Source organism: Drosophila serrata, unplaced genomic scaffold (genome assembly GCF_035046125.1).
Source record: "Drosophila serrata isolate PLE 108 unplaced genomic scaffold, ASM3504612v1 contig_156, whole genome shotgun sequence".
NCBI classification, from domain to species: domain Eukaryota; kingdom Metazoa; phylum Arthropoda; class Insecta; order Diptera; family Drosophilidae; genus Drosophila; species Drosophila serrata.
In genome coordinates this window covers 99,625-118,737 of record NW_028257054.1, presented here as the reverse complement: position 1 = coordinate 118,737, position 19,113 = coordinate 99,625, and the positions used below count along the sequence as shown (strand labels likewise).

The 19,113-nt window shown below is 45.5% G+C and overlaps 5 protein-coding genes and 1 long non-coding RNA gene across 8 annotated transcripts; 5 read left to right on the top strand and 1 right to left on the bottom strand.

Annotated features, from left to right (window-relative positions):
• Positions 1-77: 77 nt before the first annotated feature.
• On the top strand, positions 78-3,605 carry LOC110177142 (uncharacterized). Its single transcript, XM_020943716.2, has 5 exons — positions 78-353; positions 467-750; positions 815-1,903; positions 2,160-2,380; positions 2,453-3,605. Exons 1-5 carry the CDS (start codon positions 342-344, stop codon positions 2,659-2,661), a joined length of 1,815 nt encoding a protein of 604 aa, XP_020799375.2. The 5' UTR covers positions 78-341; the 3' UTR covers positions 2,662-3,605.
• Positions 3,606-3,677: 72 nt separating this feature from the next.
• On the top strand, positions 3,678-4,530 carry LOC110177259 (uncharacterized). Its single transcript, XM_086826174.1, has 2 exons — positions 3,678-4,330; positions 4,402-4,530. The coding sequence occupies exon 1, from the start codon at positions 3,751-3,753 to the stop codon at positions 4,303-4,305; it is 555 nt and encodes a 184-aa protein (XP_086682300.1). The 5' UTR covers positions 3,678-3,750; the 3' UTR covers positions 4,306-4,330; positions 4,402-4,530.
• Positions 4,531-5,309: 779 nt separating this feature from the next.
• On the top strand, positions 5,310-11,286 carry H (transcriptional corepressor hairless). Its single transcript, XM_020943878.2, is given in 8 exon segments — positions 5,310-5,516; positions 5,519-6,140; positions 6,228-6,401; positions 6,546-6,781; positions 6,783-7,322; positions 7,414-8,424; positions 8,427-8,988; positions 9,128-11,286. Coding segments are annotated over 8 exon segments (3,243 nt in total). The 5' UTR covers positions 5,310-5,447; the 3' UTR covers positions 9,157-11,286.
• A 243-nt stretch (positions 11,287-11,529) lies between these two features.
• On the bottom strand, positions 11,530-17,421 carry Pi3K92E (phosphatidylinositol 3-kinase 92E). 3 transcript variants are annotated; one of them, XM_020943876.2, is made up of 8 exons: positions 17,240-17,421; positions 14,437-16,428; positions 14,164-14,370; positions 13,285-13,872; positions 12,911-13,217; positions 12,661-12,843; positions 12,473-12,592; positions 11,530-12,403 (listed from the first exon to the last, which is right to left on the bottom strand). In XM_020943876.2, exons 2-8 carry the CDS (start codon positions 16,167-16,169, stop codon positions 12,275-12,277), a joined length of 3,267 nt encoding a protein of 1,088 aa, XP_020799535.2. In that variant the 5' UTR covers positions 16,170-16,428; positions 17,240-17,421; the 3' UTR covers positions 11,530-12,274. The 3 variants fall into 3 exon arrangements, with proteins under 3 accessions (XP_020799535.2, XP_020799536.2, XP_086682297.1); XM_020943877.2 differs by having other exon boundaries at positions 17,313-17,418; XM_086826171.1 differs by having other exon boundaries at positions 17,117-17,386.
• Positions 16,681-17,539, top strand: LOC147644556 (uncharacterized). The gene is made up of 2 exons (XR_015270232.1): positions 16,681-16,862; positions 16,930-17,539. It is a non-coding gene; the product is annotated as an uncharacterized LOC147644556 (long non-coding RNA).
• A 281-nt stretch (positions 17,540-17,820) lies between these two features.
• Positions 17,821-18,929, top strand: LOC110177194 (uncharacterized). The gene is made up of 6 exons (XM_020943789.2): positions 17,821-17,902; positions 17,961-18,080; positions 18,139-18,192; positions 18,252-18,466; positions 18,531-18,684; positions 18,743-18,929. Exons 1-6 carry the CDS (start codon positions 17,821-17,823, stop codon positions 18,883-18,885), a joined length of 768 nt encoding a protein of 255 aa, XP_020799448.2. The 3' UTR covers positions 18,886-18,929.
• Positions 18,930-19,113: the final 184 nt, after the last annotated feature.

Below are 19,113 nucleotides of genomic sequence, written 5' to 3'. Positions count from 1 at the left end.
TGTCTAATTTATTTAGTTTACAAATGCATATAAAATTAAACAGTACATAAATATGGGTACCAGATCGTCCTATTTTAAGACATTCGAGTGCTCAGCAAGGCGGTCACACTATTGGCCTCCCTCCCCCACTTCCTTGCAAGGACAACACAATTTGACGGCGGACACATACACTTTTTTTCCCCCGTTTTGTGCCCGCCAGCTAGCCCAGTCTCGTCCCCCGATCTGACTGGTCCAGTCACCAGCACCCAATTCGCACTCAATTCCACAATGCTTTGCAAGCGCCGCGCCGATTAGATGCCGCCAAAGAGACAGCAGCCAGACTTCCGCAGTCCCAGCCGAAAATGAACAATTTGGTGAGTGGGTGGCGGCGAGGGGATGTGGATGGGGTGTGTCTGCGCCCCGCAACTCCCAGTGACTGAGCGGAGTATGTACATATATTAATCGTTGTTTCGTTTGTTCGTTGCAGGATCACGTAAAGCACTTCTACCCAGACAACTACAAATTGGATCTGTCCGAGACGATGAAGGCGGCTCTGTCCAAGGGACCCGGTGGCGGGGGAGGCGTTGCAGGAGCGGATATGCTGCCGCAGCCGAATGCCGGAATGCCGGGCGTGGGCTATGTGACGGAGAAGCTGTACATGCTGTTGCAGCTATATTTGCAGAACAAGGGCTGGAATCCGAGCGCCGAGCTGCTGCAGTGCTTCAGCGATCTCAAAGACAACGCTATGCTTCCCAGCGCCGCATATCTGCAGTGAGTAGAGCAGAGCTGCTCCGTTTTCCAAACCCATCTAAATATCACTCACTCTCCCCTGCAGGGTTCTGGCTAACCGCCTGACTCTGGACTCTCAAGGTAGGCTCATCCTGCGGGACAATGGCAAGATTGTGCTGCCATTTGAGCATTTCGCTAACGCAGTAATGCTGAAACACATGTCTGGACCCCATGGTCTCCACCTGAGCGTGGATGCCACAGTGCGAGCCGTTATCGAGTCCTACACCATCGGCCGGGACCAATTCGGCATGGAAAAGGAGTTCATCATTGAGGTGGTGCAATCATGCCCCAGTCCCGCCTGCCGCTACTACAAGAACCACATGGGCATCTCGCCAATGCCGTTCATGGAGCAGCAGTATCCAGGCGTCAGCACGCCCGAGTTTCTCCAGCGCCTGTCCCACCTGCCGCCCAGTGGAACAGCTGGAGCCGGGCCAGGCAGCTCGGCTGCAGGCTCTGCATCGAGCGTTGCAAGCAGCTCAAGTTCGGGTAATGTGGAGATCGATCTTTCCAAGTCGACGGGCTCCAAGGTGCCGCAGGTGCCAGTTCCGCCACAGTTGCAACATCTTACCAAACAGCAACAGAACAGTATTCAGACTCAGTTGTCGCAGATTAGCGCCGCCGCTGCCCATCACCAACAGCAGCAGCAACAACAACAACAGCAGCAGCAGCAACAACAGCAGCAACAGCAACAACAACAGCAACAACAGGCCCAGGCACAGGCCAAGCACCAGCAACAGCAGCTGACTGCTGCATTAATCCAACAGCAGAACCGCGTCCTCGCCCAGCAAAGCCTTGAAAAGCTTAGCAATCTTAGCCCACTGGAGAAGCAGCGGGTTTTCGCCCAGCTGGACCCTAAACACTTCGATCCCATGGCTGTGGCGGCAGCAGCCGCCAACCTGCAAATCCAGGGTCTGATGCAATCGCAGGCAGTGGCAGCCGCAGTGGCCGCAAACCAGCAGCCAGCGGCCGCCACCAGCACATCCTCGGCAGGAAGCTCAGGAGTCGTTCCGCAAACCCATGGTCATGGTCATCATGCGCTGCCACCGCCCTCGCAGTCGCCGCATTCATCGTCCTCGTCTTCCTCACATTCCTCGCTGGATCAGATTACCCACAAGAACGTGGCCGAATCATTGCGGTGAGTATGCTAAAAGTCATCTATAATATTATATAAGGAATTATATGTATATAAATTCAATTAGACTAAGGAGTCTCATAGTTTTTGATGGCACGGATTCAGTTCCAAGCTCAGGAAGTCTAATTAGTGTGGACAATTGAGTGAATGAATAACGAAATTTCCAACTTTATACATACATGTATACATACATTAATATTTATAATAACGGTTATCTTCCTTATTTATTTATATTATATTCCCCTTTAATGCCTTATAGTTCCAATCTGGATTCAATAGAATCAAACAAAGATCTACTTGCGCTGCACAATGGAGCCTGGGCCACTGGCGATGCTAACCGCATAGAACATATGGCCGTGGGCCAGGACAAAATTGTGCGGATCTTTGCGGAGCTAATGCGGAACATGTCGCGAATGAAGACCTACATACGTCCCTCGATGTGCAAGCCCTATGGAAAGCAGAGCGAGAGCTTGCAAAAGAGTGAGTACCAGAGTAACCGGTTTTGATTGCAAGTGATCTTAGATACAATGCCTCCCCATCCGTCCTGTGCAGCCCTCATGGACACCATTCAGATCGTGCAGACGCTGCGCAACTGCTTGCCCGCACCTCACATACCAGTCTCCTCGTGGAAGAGCGAGAGCGAGGGCAACGTGGGATCAGGAGTGGGAGTTGGCGTTGGAGTGGGAGTGGGTGTTCCACCAGGACTTAACCTGAGCGCCGCATTGGGTCTGCCGTCGAACAGGGTGGACAACATGCACTAGGCAGCAATATCTCCTTGCAGATTCTTCCAAAAGTTTGAAAACACTTGGTACTTACACACAGACATACGTACATCTAGATGATAACGATGATAGCAGTTCACCCTCTTAGGCTTGGCTCCAGTTTTCCTTTTAGCAATTATGTATGTGCCATGTTCAACGCAAAAGCAAGACTTGATTTTCTTCATAATTGACTGACAATTAGGTATATGCAGACACATGCATATGTATTGAATCCTGCGGCTGGATTCGTCCGATTTCATTCTCACTCACTACTCTGTGTTTCCCGATTCGGCATACAAACAAAATTAACAAGCAAAATGGCAAATTAGTTAAACAATTGGCAAAACGTCTGTGATATTTAAATTATGTTGGCAAACGGAAAGCAAAACTAAATTTAATTTATTATTTTGTGTGTGCCCTCTGTTGTTGTGACTGTCTTATGATTACTTTGTGCAATATCTATCCACTAAGCATTTATTATATCTATTCTTTAGCCTTTAGCCATTCTCGTGCAATCGACGACTTCTCGCCCATATCAAATCGAATATAGCCTATACTTAAACTAACCTAACTAACTGATAATCGACATGATAGACGCATAAGAGTAACATTATATTTTGCATTGGGAGGACTCCTGAACGGGAAGTTTGATTGCAAATGAAACGGAAAACGAGTTGTGTTTAAATTTAAGAATCAGAAGCAGAAGGGTTGTATTCCTCCGCATGCAAAGGCTACTTAAATATATTTTACCCCGCCCGAGCTCACCATTAAAGTAATTCGATTAAAGACAAGCAAACAGTATTATACGCAATAAAAAGACACCTATTGGCAACCATAAGTATTTACCTAGACGAAGTGAGGGAATTTATCGTAACATACCATATTATCGCTTAATGTTTATCTTCCGGACTTAATATTAAATAAATATTTTATTCTACGACAAATAATGGATTCGAAATTTTGCTAGAGGCTTATTTGGAGTTCTTTTGAAATTAAATTAATTAATTAATTAAATTAATTACTTCAAAGTCAACATCGGTTAACCCAAAGCACTGATTTTACTGTCTCGACCAGGAAGTCCCTTTTAAAATGAGCTTTCCACACGAAATCCGATTGGTGCTTTTCATGTTCTATATGATGGAGGCGGTGGCCCACATGGTTCTGATGCGATTCAACATGACCGGATTCTATGTGGTTTACAAGAACCCTCTACCGCTGCTCCTTGAGTTGCCTTATTTCTGCTATCTGGGGTGCGTCTATATCTTTGGAGTGCTAAATCTGCTTGCGGGCGTGAATATATGCACTAGTGAACATCCTTCCATCCTGGGAGAAGTCCTGCGCTCGCTAATTAGCTGCTTTGTCTATGTGATTTGCTCAATGCTGATGCTATTTGACGCTTTATCGGATCTCAACGATATCATAGCCACTAAAAAGCCAAACGATTTGATACCGCTGGAGGAAGTCCTGCACCCATACTTCAAGTACAACCATCTAGAGTCCCAGGGAATGGCGTCTATGGTGTGCAGTGGGATTCATATGCTACACTACCTCGTCGCAATTTATATCCTGAGTTGCAGGGAGGATACCGAATATAATCTGGGGAGCATAGTGCCGTATTGGATACAAAACGATCAGTCGGTCTAGGATTATTTTAGCTCAGAGGACAAAGGTACTTAAGATGTACAATTTATCCTTGTTTCTCATTTAAGTAATATCTTAATTTCATTACGATCTTCACAGCATCCTCGCTCTTCAAGTTATCCACACCCCCATCAGTTTGCCAAAGCTTTCTAGGATCAATAACATACTAATCGTTGCCTCTCATTTGCTGCAAATACAAACAGTATAAATACAATACAATAAAGTCAATTTAATTGTGTAAAAACATTTAAAACGAAAATTAAGTATACATTTTTAAACAGTGCAAACATTATGGACATGTTTTTTACACGCTTTTGGAAAAATAGAACTTTCGCGGCTTTACATACGATTGAAATAACAGCGACGAGAACAAAACGAATGGCAATCGAAAAAGCAACGAGAGCCTACTCTTTGTTTTTAATGGAGTCGCGTTTTGGGATTTTCCCGTTCTCAATTTACGGTCACACAGTGCGCACCGAGCAGTGCGTTTTTCGTTGATAATTTTTAAATTTATTTATTAGTTTATTGGTTCGAAAGAGAGCTGCCCCACCTGTTTTTGACCCCGCCCGGGCACCCTCGGCCCACCGCCTCGCACGCGTACTATCGGATATCGATATCTGCTGACGGTAATTGGAGAACGTTTTTTCCATTTTATCTCCTCCTTTTCCCACTTCGTTTCGTGCCCTGCCTCCGCTCCCGCTGCCAGTTCCAGCAGCTAGCCGTGTGTGTTGTGTGTGTCTGTGAAATCGCATAAAGATCGCATCGCATATGGGCGACGGCCCAAATGCAATAAGAATGTGTGTGCAATAATATAAAAGGAACGGAACGGAAGGGCCTGTGCCTGGTTCGGTTCGGTTGGGTTGCTGCCCAAAACATGAAAATGGTGCTAGACGACGCCGTGCCGAGCTGGCATATTTTGGTGAGCGACGCCGTCGACGCGTTTTGTCCCGGCCGCGGACTGTGCGCGAGGAATTTACAACAAAAACAATGAAAATCGTATTTAAATTGCCTGAGACAGACACTGGAAATGCGAATTACAGTAAAATATCGAGGGCGCAATGTGCGAGGGATTTATACCCGAAATGTTTTTCTTTGAAGGCCCTGTCTAAATGACGTCACAAGCGTAACAAGTGCAACAGACAACAATGACCGATGAGCATAAAAGTAACATTAACAACAGCAACAACTCAAACTCCAACTCCAGCAGCAGTAATATCACAACAACAACAACCAGAATACCAACAACAGTAACAGCAACGCAAATAGCAGCAGCAGCAGCAACAACAACGGCAACGAAAGCAACAACAACTGCAGCATAATTGCAGAGGCGGCAGCCAAGTTTTTACTGAAAAATGGTCTGAACGGCAGCTTTCCCGTGCCACCGCCCCAGACGACCAGGACGCAGACGCTAACGACGACGCCGACGCCCTTATCCAGCTCCAGCTCCAGCTCCACCCCCTCAAATGGCTTTTTGCCGCATGCCAGCACGCCCACAGCCAAGACACCCAGAAGAAGCAGCAACAGTATGGCGGCCTCCGCTGCGGTGGCCGCGTCAAGCGTTGGAGCTCTCGCTAAGCCCAGCGTCGATGTCCTGGGCGGCGTTCTCGACTACAGTTCCTTAGGCAGTGCCGCCGCTGCAGCCGCTGGTTCTCTGCCGCCCACGGGCTCGGCAGCGGTACCGGGAACGGTAACCGCGAAGAGCGGCAAGGGCAGCGGGATCGGCTCCAGCGCCAGCTCCAGTTCCAGCAGCTTTGATATGGGCAGGCATCCGATATCTACTCACAGCAACAGCAACAACAGCTGGGGCGGCTACGGTGGCCGTTTGCAGTTCTTCAAAGGCAAGTTCTCAAGCTTTACTCTCGCCCGACTTCAGCTAGATGATAAAATTAATATCGAAAATTCTTATTTTGTGCCTTAACCACCAGATGGCAAGTTCATATTGGAACTGGCACGCTCCAAGGAGGGCGATAAGAGCGGCTGGGTCTCAGTCACGCGCAAAACCTTTCGCCCGCCCTCGGCTGCCACCTCGGCCACTGTGACTCCGACGTCGGCGGTGACCACAACGTATCCAAAGAACGAGAATTCCACATCGCTAAGCTGTACGTATCCTAAATAGTTCGTAAATCTTAGGTCTCTAAAGCATTATTTTCCAGGATAAATTCTTATTAAACACCAATACCCTTAGACAAAACCCAATTGGTCATTAAAACTTTGCGCTAACACATTTGCACTTTTCATTGCAGTTTCGGATGACAACAGCTCGATACAATCTTCGCCCTGGCAGAGAGATCAGCCCTGGAAACAGTCCAGACCCCGTCGCGGCATCTCGAAAGAGCTGTCGCTGTACTATCATCGTCCCAGAAACAGTGCGTTGGCCGCACCTGCGCTCCAAACAGCCTCCCGCAAGCGGCGACGACCCCATGAGCCACTGTCCACAAGTGAGGAGCAACAGCCCATCTTCGAGACAGCTGTGAAAGTTGGAAAATGGCGACGAGACGCTTAAAGCGGAAGCTTCACCAGAGACAGAGACAGTTGAAGGTGGCGCCACGGCGGTAGCCTTAGAAAATGAGATTAAAACTAACCAAGCTGAAACGATCAAAGCCAAGGAAGATGTTCCAGGGCCCAATAAGGAGCCCAAGGTGGAGGAGAGTGATGATAACGAGTCAGGCGAAGCGGTGCCCACTTCAAAGGTTGAGGCACAGCCAAAAGACGAGACTATGGAGAAGATGAACACAAGCGAGGATGAGGAGGTCACGCCACCGCATCCGGTATTGGTCAGCTCGAGTGCCGTGAACGGTGGTGGCGGTGGTGACCTGAACGGCAACACGAAGGCGGTTCTCGGAAAAACAAAGCCGAAACCCCGGCCTAGGCTAAGCAATATCATTCAAAAACTAATTGATGGCGTGCCAGCACGCCTTGAGCAAATGTCCAAGACACCGGCAGCAGCAGTAGCCACAGCGACAACAGAGCGTGGCGGTGGCGGAGCAATTGGCAGTCTAAGTCACTCTTTGACGCACAAGGTAAGATTCTAAAAAAGCCCAAGTTGTTCTAACTGAAAAGCAAACAGAAAAAAGCAGCCTTACTGACCATTGGTACCTACTATATTTCTAGGTCTCTCCTCCCTCGTCGGCATCGCCAGCCAGTCGTCTAGTCGAGTACCACCACCAGCACGTGTCGCCTCGAAAACGCATCCTTCGCGAGTTCGAGAAGGTGTCGCTGGAGGACAACGGCTGCGTGAATAACGGCAGCGGAGGGGGAAGCACAGGCAGCGGAGCAGGCGGCAAAAGAAGCCGTGCAAAGTCTTCGACATCGTCAACGACTGGCAAGGCGGCGCCTATGAATCTGGCCCCGCCTCAAGGTAAGCCAAATCCCAGTCCCGGTTCCAGCGCCGCCAGTACATCGCCAGCCGCTGTGTCCGCTCCACCAACTCGGCTAAACAGCTCCTACAGCATCCACTCGCTGTTAGGTGGGTGCAGTGGCAGCAGTAGCTCTTCCTCTTCCTCTGCTAAGAAGAGCGCCGACCACCCAGCAGCCATTATCAGCAATGTGCATCACCCGCACCACACCCTGTACCAGCACAGCTCCACGAGCTATCCACGCGCCCTGCTCAGCTCTCCCAAATCTCCGGATGTGAGTGGCAGCAATGGAGGTGGCGGGGGAAAGTCTCCTTCCCATGCTGGAGCCAAGAAGCGTTCGCCACCGTACACGGCGGGGTCACCGTTACCCGTGGACTATGGTCAGTCCTTCTACAGGGATCCTTATGCAGCAGCGGGCGCGGTAGCAGGTCGTCCTTCCACAACGAGCTCAGCGTCGCAAGACCTTTCGCCGCCTCGCTCATCACCAGCTTCGCCTGCCACTACGCCGCGTACAGTGCCCAAAAAGACTGCATCGATTCGTCGGGAGTTCGCCTCGCCGTCGGCCAGCAGCAGTAGTTGTCCTTCGCCCGGTGACCGAAGTACCTCGCCACCGGACCGCAGGCATATGCAGCAACAACAGCAGCAGTCGCACCTGCAGCGCAGCTCGCCACTCCACTACTACATGTATCCGCCGCCGCCCCAAATGAACGGCAACGGTTCGAGTGGCAGTCCGACCTCGGCACCCGGTACGTCCGGAAGCGCAGCTGCGCGGCAGCGGCGGCAGCAGCAGCGGCCGCAGCCGCCTACATTCCCTCGTCGCTATACCACCCGTACATATCCACGCTGGCGGCCCTGCGGCATCCGCTTTGGATGCACCATTACCAGACAGGAGCGGCGCCCTTGCTTTCTCCACATCCGCAGGCCGGCAGCTCGGCTGTTTCTGCTGCTGCTTCGAGACTGTCGCCACCATCGCCGTATCATGCATTTCCCTATAACGGAGCGGCCGCTGTGGCGGCAGCTGCAGCTGCTGCCGCCGCCTTTGGGCAGCCAGCTCCCAGTCCTCACACCCATCCGCACCTGGCCCATCATCCTCACCAGCATCCGCACCCGGCTGCATTGACCACCACCACCCACCACTCGCCCGCTCACATGGCCACGCCAAAACTGACTGATAGTAGTACCGACCAAATGTCTGCAGCGTCCAGTCATCGCACCGCCTCCACTTCGCCGACCAGCTCGAGCGCTTCCGCCTCCTCCTTGGCGGCCGCTCCTGGCGCCAGCTCCTCCGCAATGTTTCATACTAGTAGCCTAAGGAATGAACAAAGTTCAGGTGAGCAACCAATCTGCTTACTACATTAAATGTTCATTTTTGCATTTATGTGTGAGATTTATGGGCTATCCTTGTGAGGAATCTTTAATGAATTATAAACAGCCTTTGTAAAATTTGGATTTCTTTCTTCTCACTCCAGACTTACCACTGAATCTGTCAAAGCACTGAGACATACACACGCCCCAGCTGCCCCAGTTTCTGGGCCAACCATTGAGTTAAGTACATTACCGCATGAGTAGCGCTTAAGACGACATTCAACTACACGTAAAATTATCTCATAAGTTCGCTGCTAGTTTAGTTTTAACCTAATTGTTTTAGCCTAACTCTAATCTCGACTAAGGCCCAAAATTAAAACTACAAATATGAAAAAAGGGAAGGAGACTACAAAAAGAAACTCAATCAAGTGTTTTTTAGCCGTTCCAAAAACGTTTCTATATAATCAGTTAAAAAATGGAATTTTGACTAACATATTTAATATGCAAAGGAACTTCATTCTATGCCAACTAATGAAAATACAACTATTTACAGCATTATTCTGTAGGATGTATAAAATGCAAGTCGTGAAGAATCTCAAAAAAAAGAGTTACGTTTTTTTTTCATCAAAACATTTCCTTGAAACAGACTGAACCTGAATTTTTTTTATAAAAAAAAAACATAAAAAACCTAAGTTATAGATCGCAGCATCTAACTTTTTAAAGGGTATTTAACAAAACTACAAGAACAGATTTTTATAAAAAGCTCGTGCCTTTAAAGATTAAAAGAAAACTAGGGATACAAAAGAATAAATTAAAAACAAATTTGCTTAACAGATCGATAGGTATGGAAACATTAACAGATATTCTAAACATTTAGGTCCAAAAAGGCAAAATCGTCAGCAATTTGTATTGAGTAGATTATATACAGGCTCTATACCGTATTCGCCACATTTCAGAGCGCATTATTTTTTAATTTTTAGAACCTATAAAATTGTGAATTTATTCAGAGATGCAGATTTTTCAAATGAATAGATTCTCCATAGATAATTTTGGTGAGTTGCCAGTTATTCTATTTTTGGAACTCATCGACTTGCTCTATGCTAAGTAAATTAATATATTTTATTCCTTTTCCCAATATCATTTGTGAAGTTGAGGTTTAAATCGGTAACCGATCTAAAGTTAAACTTCACAATTATCTATCAAATATTGTATATCTTTACTTAATACAAATTTATTGTCAATGCTGCTGCCCAATCAAAAACAATTGAAAATGTACAAAAATGTAATAAACATATTTACACAAAAACACGGGGAACGCAAGAAAGATCCTAAAACAGACAAATTCAAACCGAAATTCGTACAACTGAAACTGATACAAATAAAAACAAAAACATAAACATATTCCTAAACGAAAAAAGACAAAAACAAAACGCGGTTTCTCATATTTTCTAAATTATTTATATAAAAATCAAATGACTATTTATATTTACTGGTATGTTAATGTGTAAGGAAATAGTTGTAATTGTAAATACAGTATTTTTACACAACAACAACAATAACAAAGTAAACCGATACACGAAGAAAAGTAACCAATATATTTAATTCAAATATTTTTATAAAGGATTTTAACAAAATACTGTATATTTTACAGACTAAAAACTAAAGGATTCCATACGAGGTCGATAAGGGTTTGCACAATTACGCTATTGAAAGCAACGAGTGGCTTGCATAAAATCCTATCGGCTTTAAATTTCGGAAATATAAGTAATAACTTCTTGTTGTTAATATGAAGTGATCCGAAAAGCCGGTAGAATTTCAAGTAAGTTCCTCGGCGCTTTTACTTTGTAGTAAGCGTAAAAAAACACAACCTAAACGAATAAAATGAAAAATTTCCATGAAAATTCCATATACGGTCTTTACTACCTACTGATTAGTTAGCTAGGCGCCTAGGGACTATTATTTTATTTTTACTTTTATAACGGTACTGTGTACGACGTTTTTGTTTTATTGAATCGTAGTGCTTATAATGAAATATCGGACGAGAGTCGCTATTGTTAAACACATGTAACATGTGCATTGTCGAACAATGTGCGGCAAAAACCAGAAAATAATGTTGGCAAAAAGTGAAATATATATAAAATAATCGAGAGGGTTTCAATTATATGAAGTAATGCTGCATCTTTTGATGTTGAAATTCGTGTAAAGTAGCGGAAACAAAATTAATTTTAAAGAACTATATTTTATATAGGTATATATATATATATATACTGAAACTGAATACTTGATGTCAATAAAAAACTTATACTAAATGTATGACAACTAACTTATTAATTTTTTTACTTTTCTTCAAATGGAGTTTTGAAAAGTGATCTTTTGAGATATGGGATCTCGTTGGATATTGTTATCCTTGCTGCTCGACGTTAAATTGAAACAAGTCCGCCCTGTAAGGTTTTCTGTAACCAAAGAACAATAAGATCCACTTTGGTAAACTTTTTTTTAGGAAGACACTCCATTTCCAGCTCTGTACATTTGTTTAGCTACAAAATAAAATATACAAATGCGGTAATTTTAATCGTAGCAGCACATTGTTTCTATATTTTTCATGTTTTGAATAAATTGTATACATTCGTTCGTTTATGAATTTAAATAGTTTCATTTAATTGCAATTATCCAGTGATTTACACATTACGTTACAAATATTAAATAACATTATAAAACGAAACCGGATAACACAAAAATGTTGATGTTGGCGATCGATAGCAGACACGAAAAAATATATAGCAGACAATTAATCATAATATAGGGATAGAAAATCGTTAATTTTAAACTTATAGAGTTAATGTCTCTTAAATTAATATAGCATAATAGGATACAATTTTTTGCACGTGCATGCGCGAGTGTAAAACGGCAAATGAATAACTAGACATCAAAACAATTCCGGGATCTAGGGGTCATTAATGATTAGAATTACAAGAATAGGTGAACACTTAATTGTACAAGGTGGACAGTAAATAATATTGGAGCACTTGTGGGAGCGACATTATCAGCTATGGGTCAGGGGTCGTCTGTGTGTGTGTGGGGGGGGGGGGATGTGGATTGTGTATATTTCGGCCTAACATAGTGAACACATAGTTTTGAACTTTATGAATTAGATGCGAAATTGTACTACGCCTGCTGCATGGGCACAGAGGGCAACAAAGGGCCAGGCGGCAGGCGACATGCAGAAAAGAAAGGTTGATCCATTTAGTTGTGTTGCGAGATGTTCGGACTTTGAAACGATGACGATTCATGATGCCGGCGTGTGTAGATGTTTACTGTTTGTTGTTTTTGGAGAAATTGTGCGAGGCCCAGTTGAGGGATGTCTTCCAGGAGTTGGCCAAAGCTTCGCTGAATTTCGCTCGGAAATGTTCGCGTGCTTTCTCCTCCGAATAGTCCAGCACCTGAATTGTAACGATTGAGAGTCGGTTAGGGTCTAAAATTCTAAAAAATATAATGGTTAAAAGACATACTAAAGTCTCACGAAGGTAGTTCAAGTCCTTTTCAGAAGACAGTTCTGGCAGTCCCGTTGAAATCATCATTGAAAACAGCGATAAAATAAGGCAGCCGTGTTTCCGTAAAACTAAAAAGGCCTGCAAAATATTTGTTGAAATGTGTTAGGTATTGCTACGATTTCGTTTAGGATATTTATTTGACTTACGCGCTCGCACAATTCTTGAAAGCGTCGAAACTCGTCCGACTCCCGGTCCTTGTCTTTGTCTTTGCAGCCTTTGTTGATTACGTAGACGAAGTCATGGGTTAACACGAAGGGCACTCGCTCCCGACGCACGCCAAACTTCTCCTTGAAGTGGCCCAGAATATGACCAAAGTCAATGTGAAAGAGCTGAGGAGAAACACAAATATTGAATGTAAAATGATTTCAATTAATAAAGATTCCCTCTGGAACCCACCTGTCCGTTCTTTTTCACCATTATATTGTCTGAATGACGATCTGCCACGCCCAGAACGTAGGTGGCCACACAGTAGCCAGCGCAGCTGAGCGTGAACTCGTTGATGGCTTGGTTCAGCTTATCGGGCAGCTTGTTGTGCTCTTTGAGCCAACTGAAGAGGGAGCCCTTCTTGAAAGGCGACGTCGCTGAGAACATGCCCTTTTCCTTTTGTATGTTAGCAATAGTCTCTGCGTGCCGCACAACCTCGATCATGCCGAGCCTTTGCTCCATGCTAATGCAGTTGTAGATGTTCATCCGGAAGTCCATTCTGTGTAGAGTGGGAAAAAAGTCTATTTAGTCCAGTTCTTAAATATCTTGGTATATCAAACCCTTACCCATTGCGCTTCCATAGCTGGTCCATCACTCTCAGCATCTGCAAGGTTAGCATGTCCTGACGTAAATCGTCGCCGTTCTTGAAAATGATGTGCACATCGTCGGAGTTCAGGTCCGCATTCTCAAACGCCACCCAGAGCGGCTTCATTTTGCTATCCATCACCTTGCACTTGTCTGGTGAGACGCCGTTACAGCGAAAGCTGGGATTGAGGGGGTTCTGGATGTTCTGGAAGACGCCTTCATTGCGCTGGTCGCGCAGAAAGTTCTGCAACAAACTCTTGACCTTTTCCTTGCTGCCGTGTTTCACAATGACGGAACCTTGTTTCAGCTTCTCCAGCATATGCAGCTGCTTGCGAAGAGGCGCCACGTGATGCTTGCAGCCCTTGAGATAGACCTCCAGCAGGAGGCCGAATCGCATTTGTATGGACGGCGTCTGCATCTCGGAGCGCAGATGCCAGAAGAAGTAGTGCCCAATGCGCTGATTGCGCATCGCTCGCTCTAGCAGGAACACTACCAGATCGCTGGCCAAATACGATTCGTGCTTGATGGCCTGAACCAGTTGGAGTAGGTACAGCAGAAGGTCCTCGTCCCTGTGGGGTGAACATTTTAAAATAATTAACCTTATTTTAAATTTAAAGCAGTTTTCAATATATCGATCCTTTATCTATATTTAAAGCAAGAGCAGCTCGTCTGCCTCTTAGATTCTTAATAAAATAGTATATCTTTTAGTTAGGAATCTATATTCATTGCTGATCAAGCTAAAACGCAGGAACCTTAATAGGTGCTTAAAAGAAACCTGAGGCTAATTTTAACCACTCATCAACTAGACAAGAAATGTTTAAAACTGAAAGATGTATTGATAATATTGATATATTGCTTACGTGAGAGAGTGCAGACATCTGATGGCAAATCTTCGTACGGCTGGGTCCGGATAGGCGTAATCTAGCAGTTCCAGAGAGCGTTCAATAGAGATGAGCTCCCAATTGCTGAGAAGGAACCATATATCGGCCACATCGTCGCGCTCTTTCCAGTAAACGCAGTGCAGAAGGATAGACAATTCCTCAGGTAATTTACGCTGAATGATTTCCCTAATTAAAATAAATTTAGTTTCTGTTACAGCCAAGTAATTCGTTTTGAATTTAGCACTCAGTTACCTGCGTTCCCAGATGGCATTTCGATCCTGGTCGACCATCTCGTAGATCTTATCAAGACCGGTGTAGTTGGCTATCAGATCCTTGAGATACTTCTCCGGCTCGGCCCAGTGCTGCTGCTTTTCTTGCCTTCTGACAAGGGCGCGCTCCTCGGCGTACTGCAGCACAGTTTCCTCGGTGGGGTAGCGCACGGTTCCGGTTCCACTGCTCTGGAATGTGATGTCCACCAGGGCGCACTCCTCTTTAAGCGGATTCGGTTCGACGGTGCCAAGTGGGTGGAAGACCTCATCCGATTGGATGTCGTCCGCATACGTCCACGTGTAGAGCGTCTGGCGACCGGTGCGCAGGTTATCCTTGTAGTCAAACAGCGTTGTGTTCACCCAGGCCAATGGATTCTTGTTGTAGGAGACGTCCTTCAGCGCGATATCCTTGTTGTTGGATGACTTCTTGGATCGCGACATTTTGGTCACCTCGAATATCACGATGCACAGTCGCGTCATCCGTGGCAAGTTGCGCATCTGTATGTCGAAGTCCATTACGTGGTCGTTGAACAGAAACGTATCGAAGTTGCCATTGGGGGAGTCGATCGACCGCTGTGCGCAGAGCATACGGTCCCCATGAAAGAGGCCCACGTGCACGCCCACCTTGAAGGCGCGCGTCCTGTCATAGTTCACGTTAGAGATGCTGTGCAGCGTCAGCTGGAAGTAGTTGCCCATGTCCCACAGCGAGATGGGTGGCCGTGAGGCCACAACGGACTGCTTCCGCGGAGGTCCCTTTGGCACCATATTCTGCTCATTGTGGTAGTTAATGTAAGACTCCAGGCGGTAAACCGACTGCAGCACCACATTGGGCACCGCCGAATCGGAGAGCATTTCCTGGATGTACAGGAACTGGATCAGCGGGTAGTTGCCGAGCAGGTACTCGTCGCGGCCGCTCACCTTGAGTATGTAGTCGACGGCTCGGTCGTTCATTTTGATTTGGGAGCGGTTCATCTTCTGCAGGGTGCTCTCGGTCAACGAATAGGGCGTATCATGCTCGTTCACAGACAGCGTAAAGGTGCTCTGGTCGTTCTCGTTTTTCACCACGATGAGGAACGCTCGGGTTGGATGCCGCTCGCGTATCAGGTCGGGCATTTTCGTCGAGTTAGCCAGCCGCAGCGGGTGCTCGTAGAGCAGGCGGTCCTGCCAGGTGTATTTGGCACGCTTCGTCTCAATGTTATCGCAGATCTGTGACATGTTCAGCCGGAAGTCGTCGATCTCAGGCGTACCCTGTGTCCGATGGTGATCGAAGGACTTGCCGATCATTCCGCTAACCATCTTGGTAAGCTCGTAGTCGCTGGAGAAACTGTTGGCGTCGGTACGATCGCCAAGGGTGAGCAGTCCGAAGTATGGTTGGACCTCGCACAGGCGTTTTGTCTCGTCCGTGTACGGCTCAATGTTGAAGGTCGATATGCCGTACACCTGGTAGTCGCAGGCGTCCTTGATCATGTAGCATGGCTCACTCTGCTTGGCCAACTCGACCATGTTCACCTTCACATCCCGAATTGTGGTCGTTGAGGGGGCCTTAAGCATCCGGAGATGCCCGTTGGGCAGCAGGCAGATGAGGTCCACAAAGTCGGGAGGATCGTTTTTCCACAGGTTGACGGAGAAACGCATGCAGAACTCCTCCATGTTGTCCAACGGCACCTCGACGGTCTGGTTATGGTGCTGCGGGTACAGCATGTATGTCTCCATCATGTTGACGGCGGCGCCTTAGATCAGGGCTTTTGCGGTATTGTCCCAACTGGGTTCGAGTTTTGTATGATTACCGATCTGGGGCTAGTTCGTCGTCGACGTGTTCACTCTCCGCTCTTGAGGCTGCTCCGGCTCCACTGTCCGGCGTTGCATGCAGTTGTTAGTTTGGTTCTCGCTCTTGTCGTTATCAACAGCCCTCTGTTGTTTTCAAAGTTTTCCATTTAAATCAGCGCCGCAGTCTCATTGTTAGTCATGCCGATCTCTGTGAATAATAAATCAGAAGGTGGCGCCGGCCCAGGTTACTCGAAAGCAAAAATACGGCGATTGCCGATCGTCTGTTTGGTGATCAATTGCGGAAAATACGAAAAATCACTAGCCAGCCTGCAGATAAGAAGGCGAAACCAGCCCATTGCTTAACTCTTAGACATTAATAGAGGCAGGCCTCTATCGGTTTTATCCGTCTCGATCTACCTGGGAATCTCATTTACCGAAGGAGATTTTTTCAAATAGCTATCTGAAAACAACATCTTTGCTTTCCGCTTAAAACCAAAAACGTTTTTATATTTAGTATGAATCACACAGCTATAAGTTAGGGGGAGGGGTCAACTTAAAAACAAAAACAAGTATAAAGACGGGCGGAGCAAGGCGACCCTATAATACCCTAACTTTCACTGCCAAGAGCTTAGTCAGCAAACGGTTAGAACTCGACGCTTTTAGTTAGTAGAATTTGAATTATCAATATGCGAAGTGGTTTGTTTTGCAGGCACAGTTCACAGGCGACGGGGCAAATTCCACCAACAAACAGGTGGAGTTTAGCCCGCAGAAAGGGTATACAAAAGGGTATACAGTCGTGGTGGCCACAAATGGAAAGTGCATTCGCCGTCACCGCCACTCTGGAGAAACATGCGTCCACAGAGGAATTAATGGCCACCCCAAACATTTCAACGCACTAGTTTCCACTGGCTTTTCGCCGCGTCCCATTTGTTTTTGTTTTGCCATCTCCATTTTGGCCAGTCTTCGTCTTTATCACTTTTTCTGGGTGTGAGCTTTGCAGAGGTGCCGCTGCTGCTTACTTGATTTCCCGAACCGGCATCCATTGGTGGCCACGAAAGGCCATTATGTGCTGCACTTTTTTCACAAACGCACCTTACGATCGGAGCACATTGAAGTTTTGATTAAAGAATATTTAATTGCTTTTATTTGGATTGTTGTGCAGTGTGACCGCGACTCGCCTGCTGAAAAATACCAGACGTCTGCTCAAATATGCCATGTAACGTCTACTAGTGTCATATCAATCATTTCAATTAATAGCTTATAATATTCAATAACTTTTAATGTAGAATAAGCTTATAAATAATTAAGACTTCTGACTGCGTTTTATTGCTCTGTTTTTCGGCATGTAAGTAAGTTTAGACGATTCGTGAACAAACCTATCTGCCACAGGGTGTGTAGTGCATTGGTTTAGTAGCTAGTGATGAACATTGGGCGATAGTCGTACCGGTTTTTATATACGTGTTTTGTAGGGTGACCGTTTGGGGAAAAACAAAATGCTCACATGGCTTCCATTTTTTTTTGGTTTTTTCATTTATGATGTAGAAGTCTGCCTAAGATTGTTTTGTTATGAATAATAAATAAAACACAAAAACAATAGAAGATGGAGTTTAAATCGGGTGCTGAGATTTCACTGGAAAACTACGTACAGCCTCCGGAAACAGAAGGTGAATGCCTGCTACGAGGTAAATACATATTTAAGGCAAACTTTGTAAGCCTACTTTAAAAGGGATTATCCTAAAGATTTGAATGAGCAGCCATTAGACGAGATGATGCAAAATAAATTGGAGCCTGAAATTGTACTCGAAGACTTCGGACACCAACAGCAGACTCCAGCTGAATTCATGCAGTCTGCCATGCAAGGTAAATATTAAAGGTAATTTCCCTTTAAGAACTTACTTTAAACATGTTTCTCCCAAAGATTTCAATCAGCAGTCACAAAAATCAGAGAAGCGCATAATATCTTTCATTCGAGGTAATATTTTCAGCAACAAAATAACTCATTAGGTTTCAAGTCGTATTTCGGTTTTTCAGAAGAGAATAAATCTCTGCGGGCCGAGATCGCAAGTCTAAATTCCAAACTAGCATGGCTCGCCGAAACTGTTGTCGGAATAAAGGATATATTGAATAAAGGACCACAGGGCCAAGACTTTGAGCGCAGCGACTTGAACTTTCCACTTAAGACAGAGTTCGATCTTTCTTTTATTGACAAGGAAATTGGGGAGTCACCGACTTTCAAAAATGAATGCGTAAGTCAATATTAGGCTTTAATCTGATTAATGTACTAAATATCCATTATTCCATGATTCACAGATCAAGGAAATGAGGACTCTATTCGGCCTTAAGGCGCTGTCCAAGTCATTAACAAGTGTAATGTCTCCAGAATTAGTCTTAGACTATAACGTTGATGGGGTAGCAAGCAAGAAGAGCCTGCGTGACTACAGATTCTTTTTTGCCGCTCTTACAGGTATAGTATATGAGAAAATATTTTGTAAATACTTAATAACAATAAAATCTTATTTCAGATGCAATTCGACAGGCAGACAGTTCGCAGCCAGCGATAAAGTTACTCCAAAAAGCAATGCACTGCGTTAAAAATAACGCTTGCAAAAGAAAATCAAGAATGGATCAAGAGACGAAAAGTAAAAAGGCTAGAGTAGAGCACTGAACTAAGCATTAACATAAGAAATAATACTAAGAATATAACCTTAACGTAGTGCCTTATTTATTGGGAAACAATTATTTGAGAAATACGTATGCATGACGAAGTCACCGGTGAGTCAATCAGCCGCATATGTGATTCATTGATTGGGGACGAAATCCGGATTACGCATCATAAAACTAAAAAATCCATTGGGTACCTGAATCCTGGCATACTTTTAAAGAAATAAACATG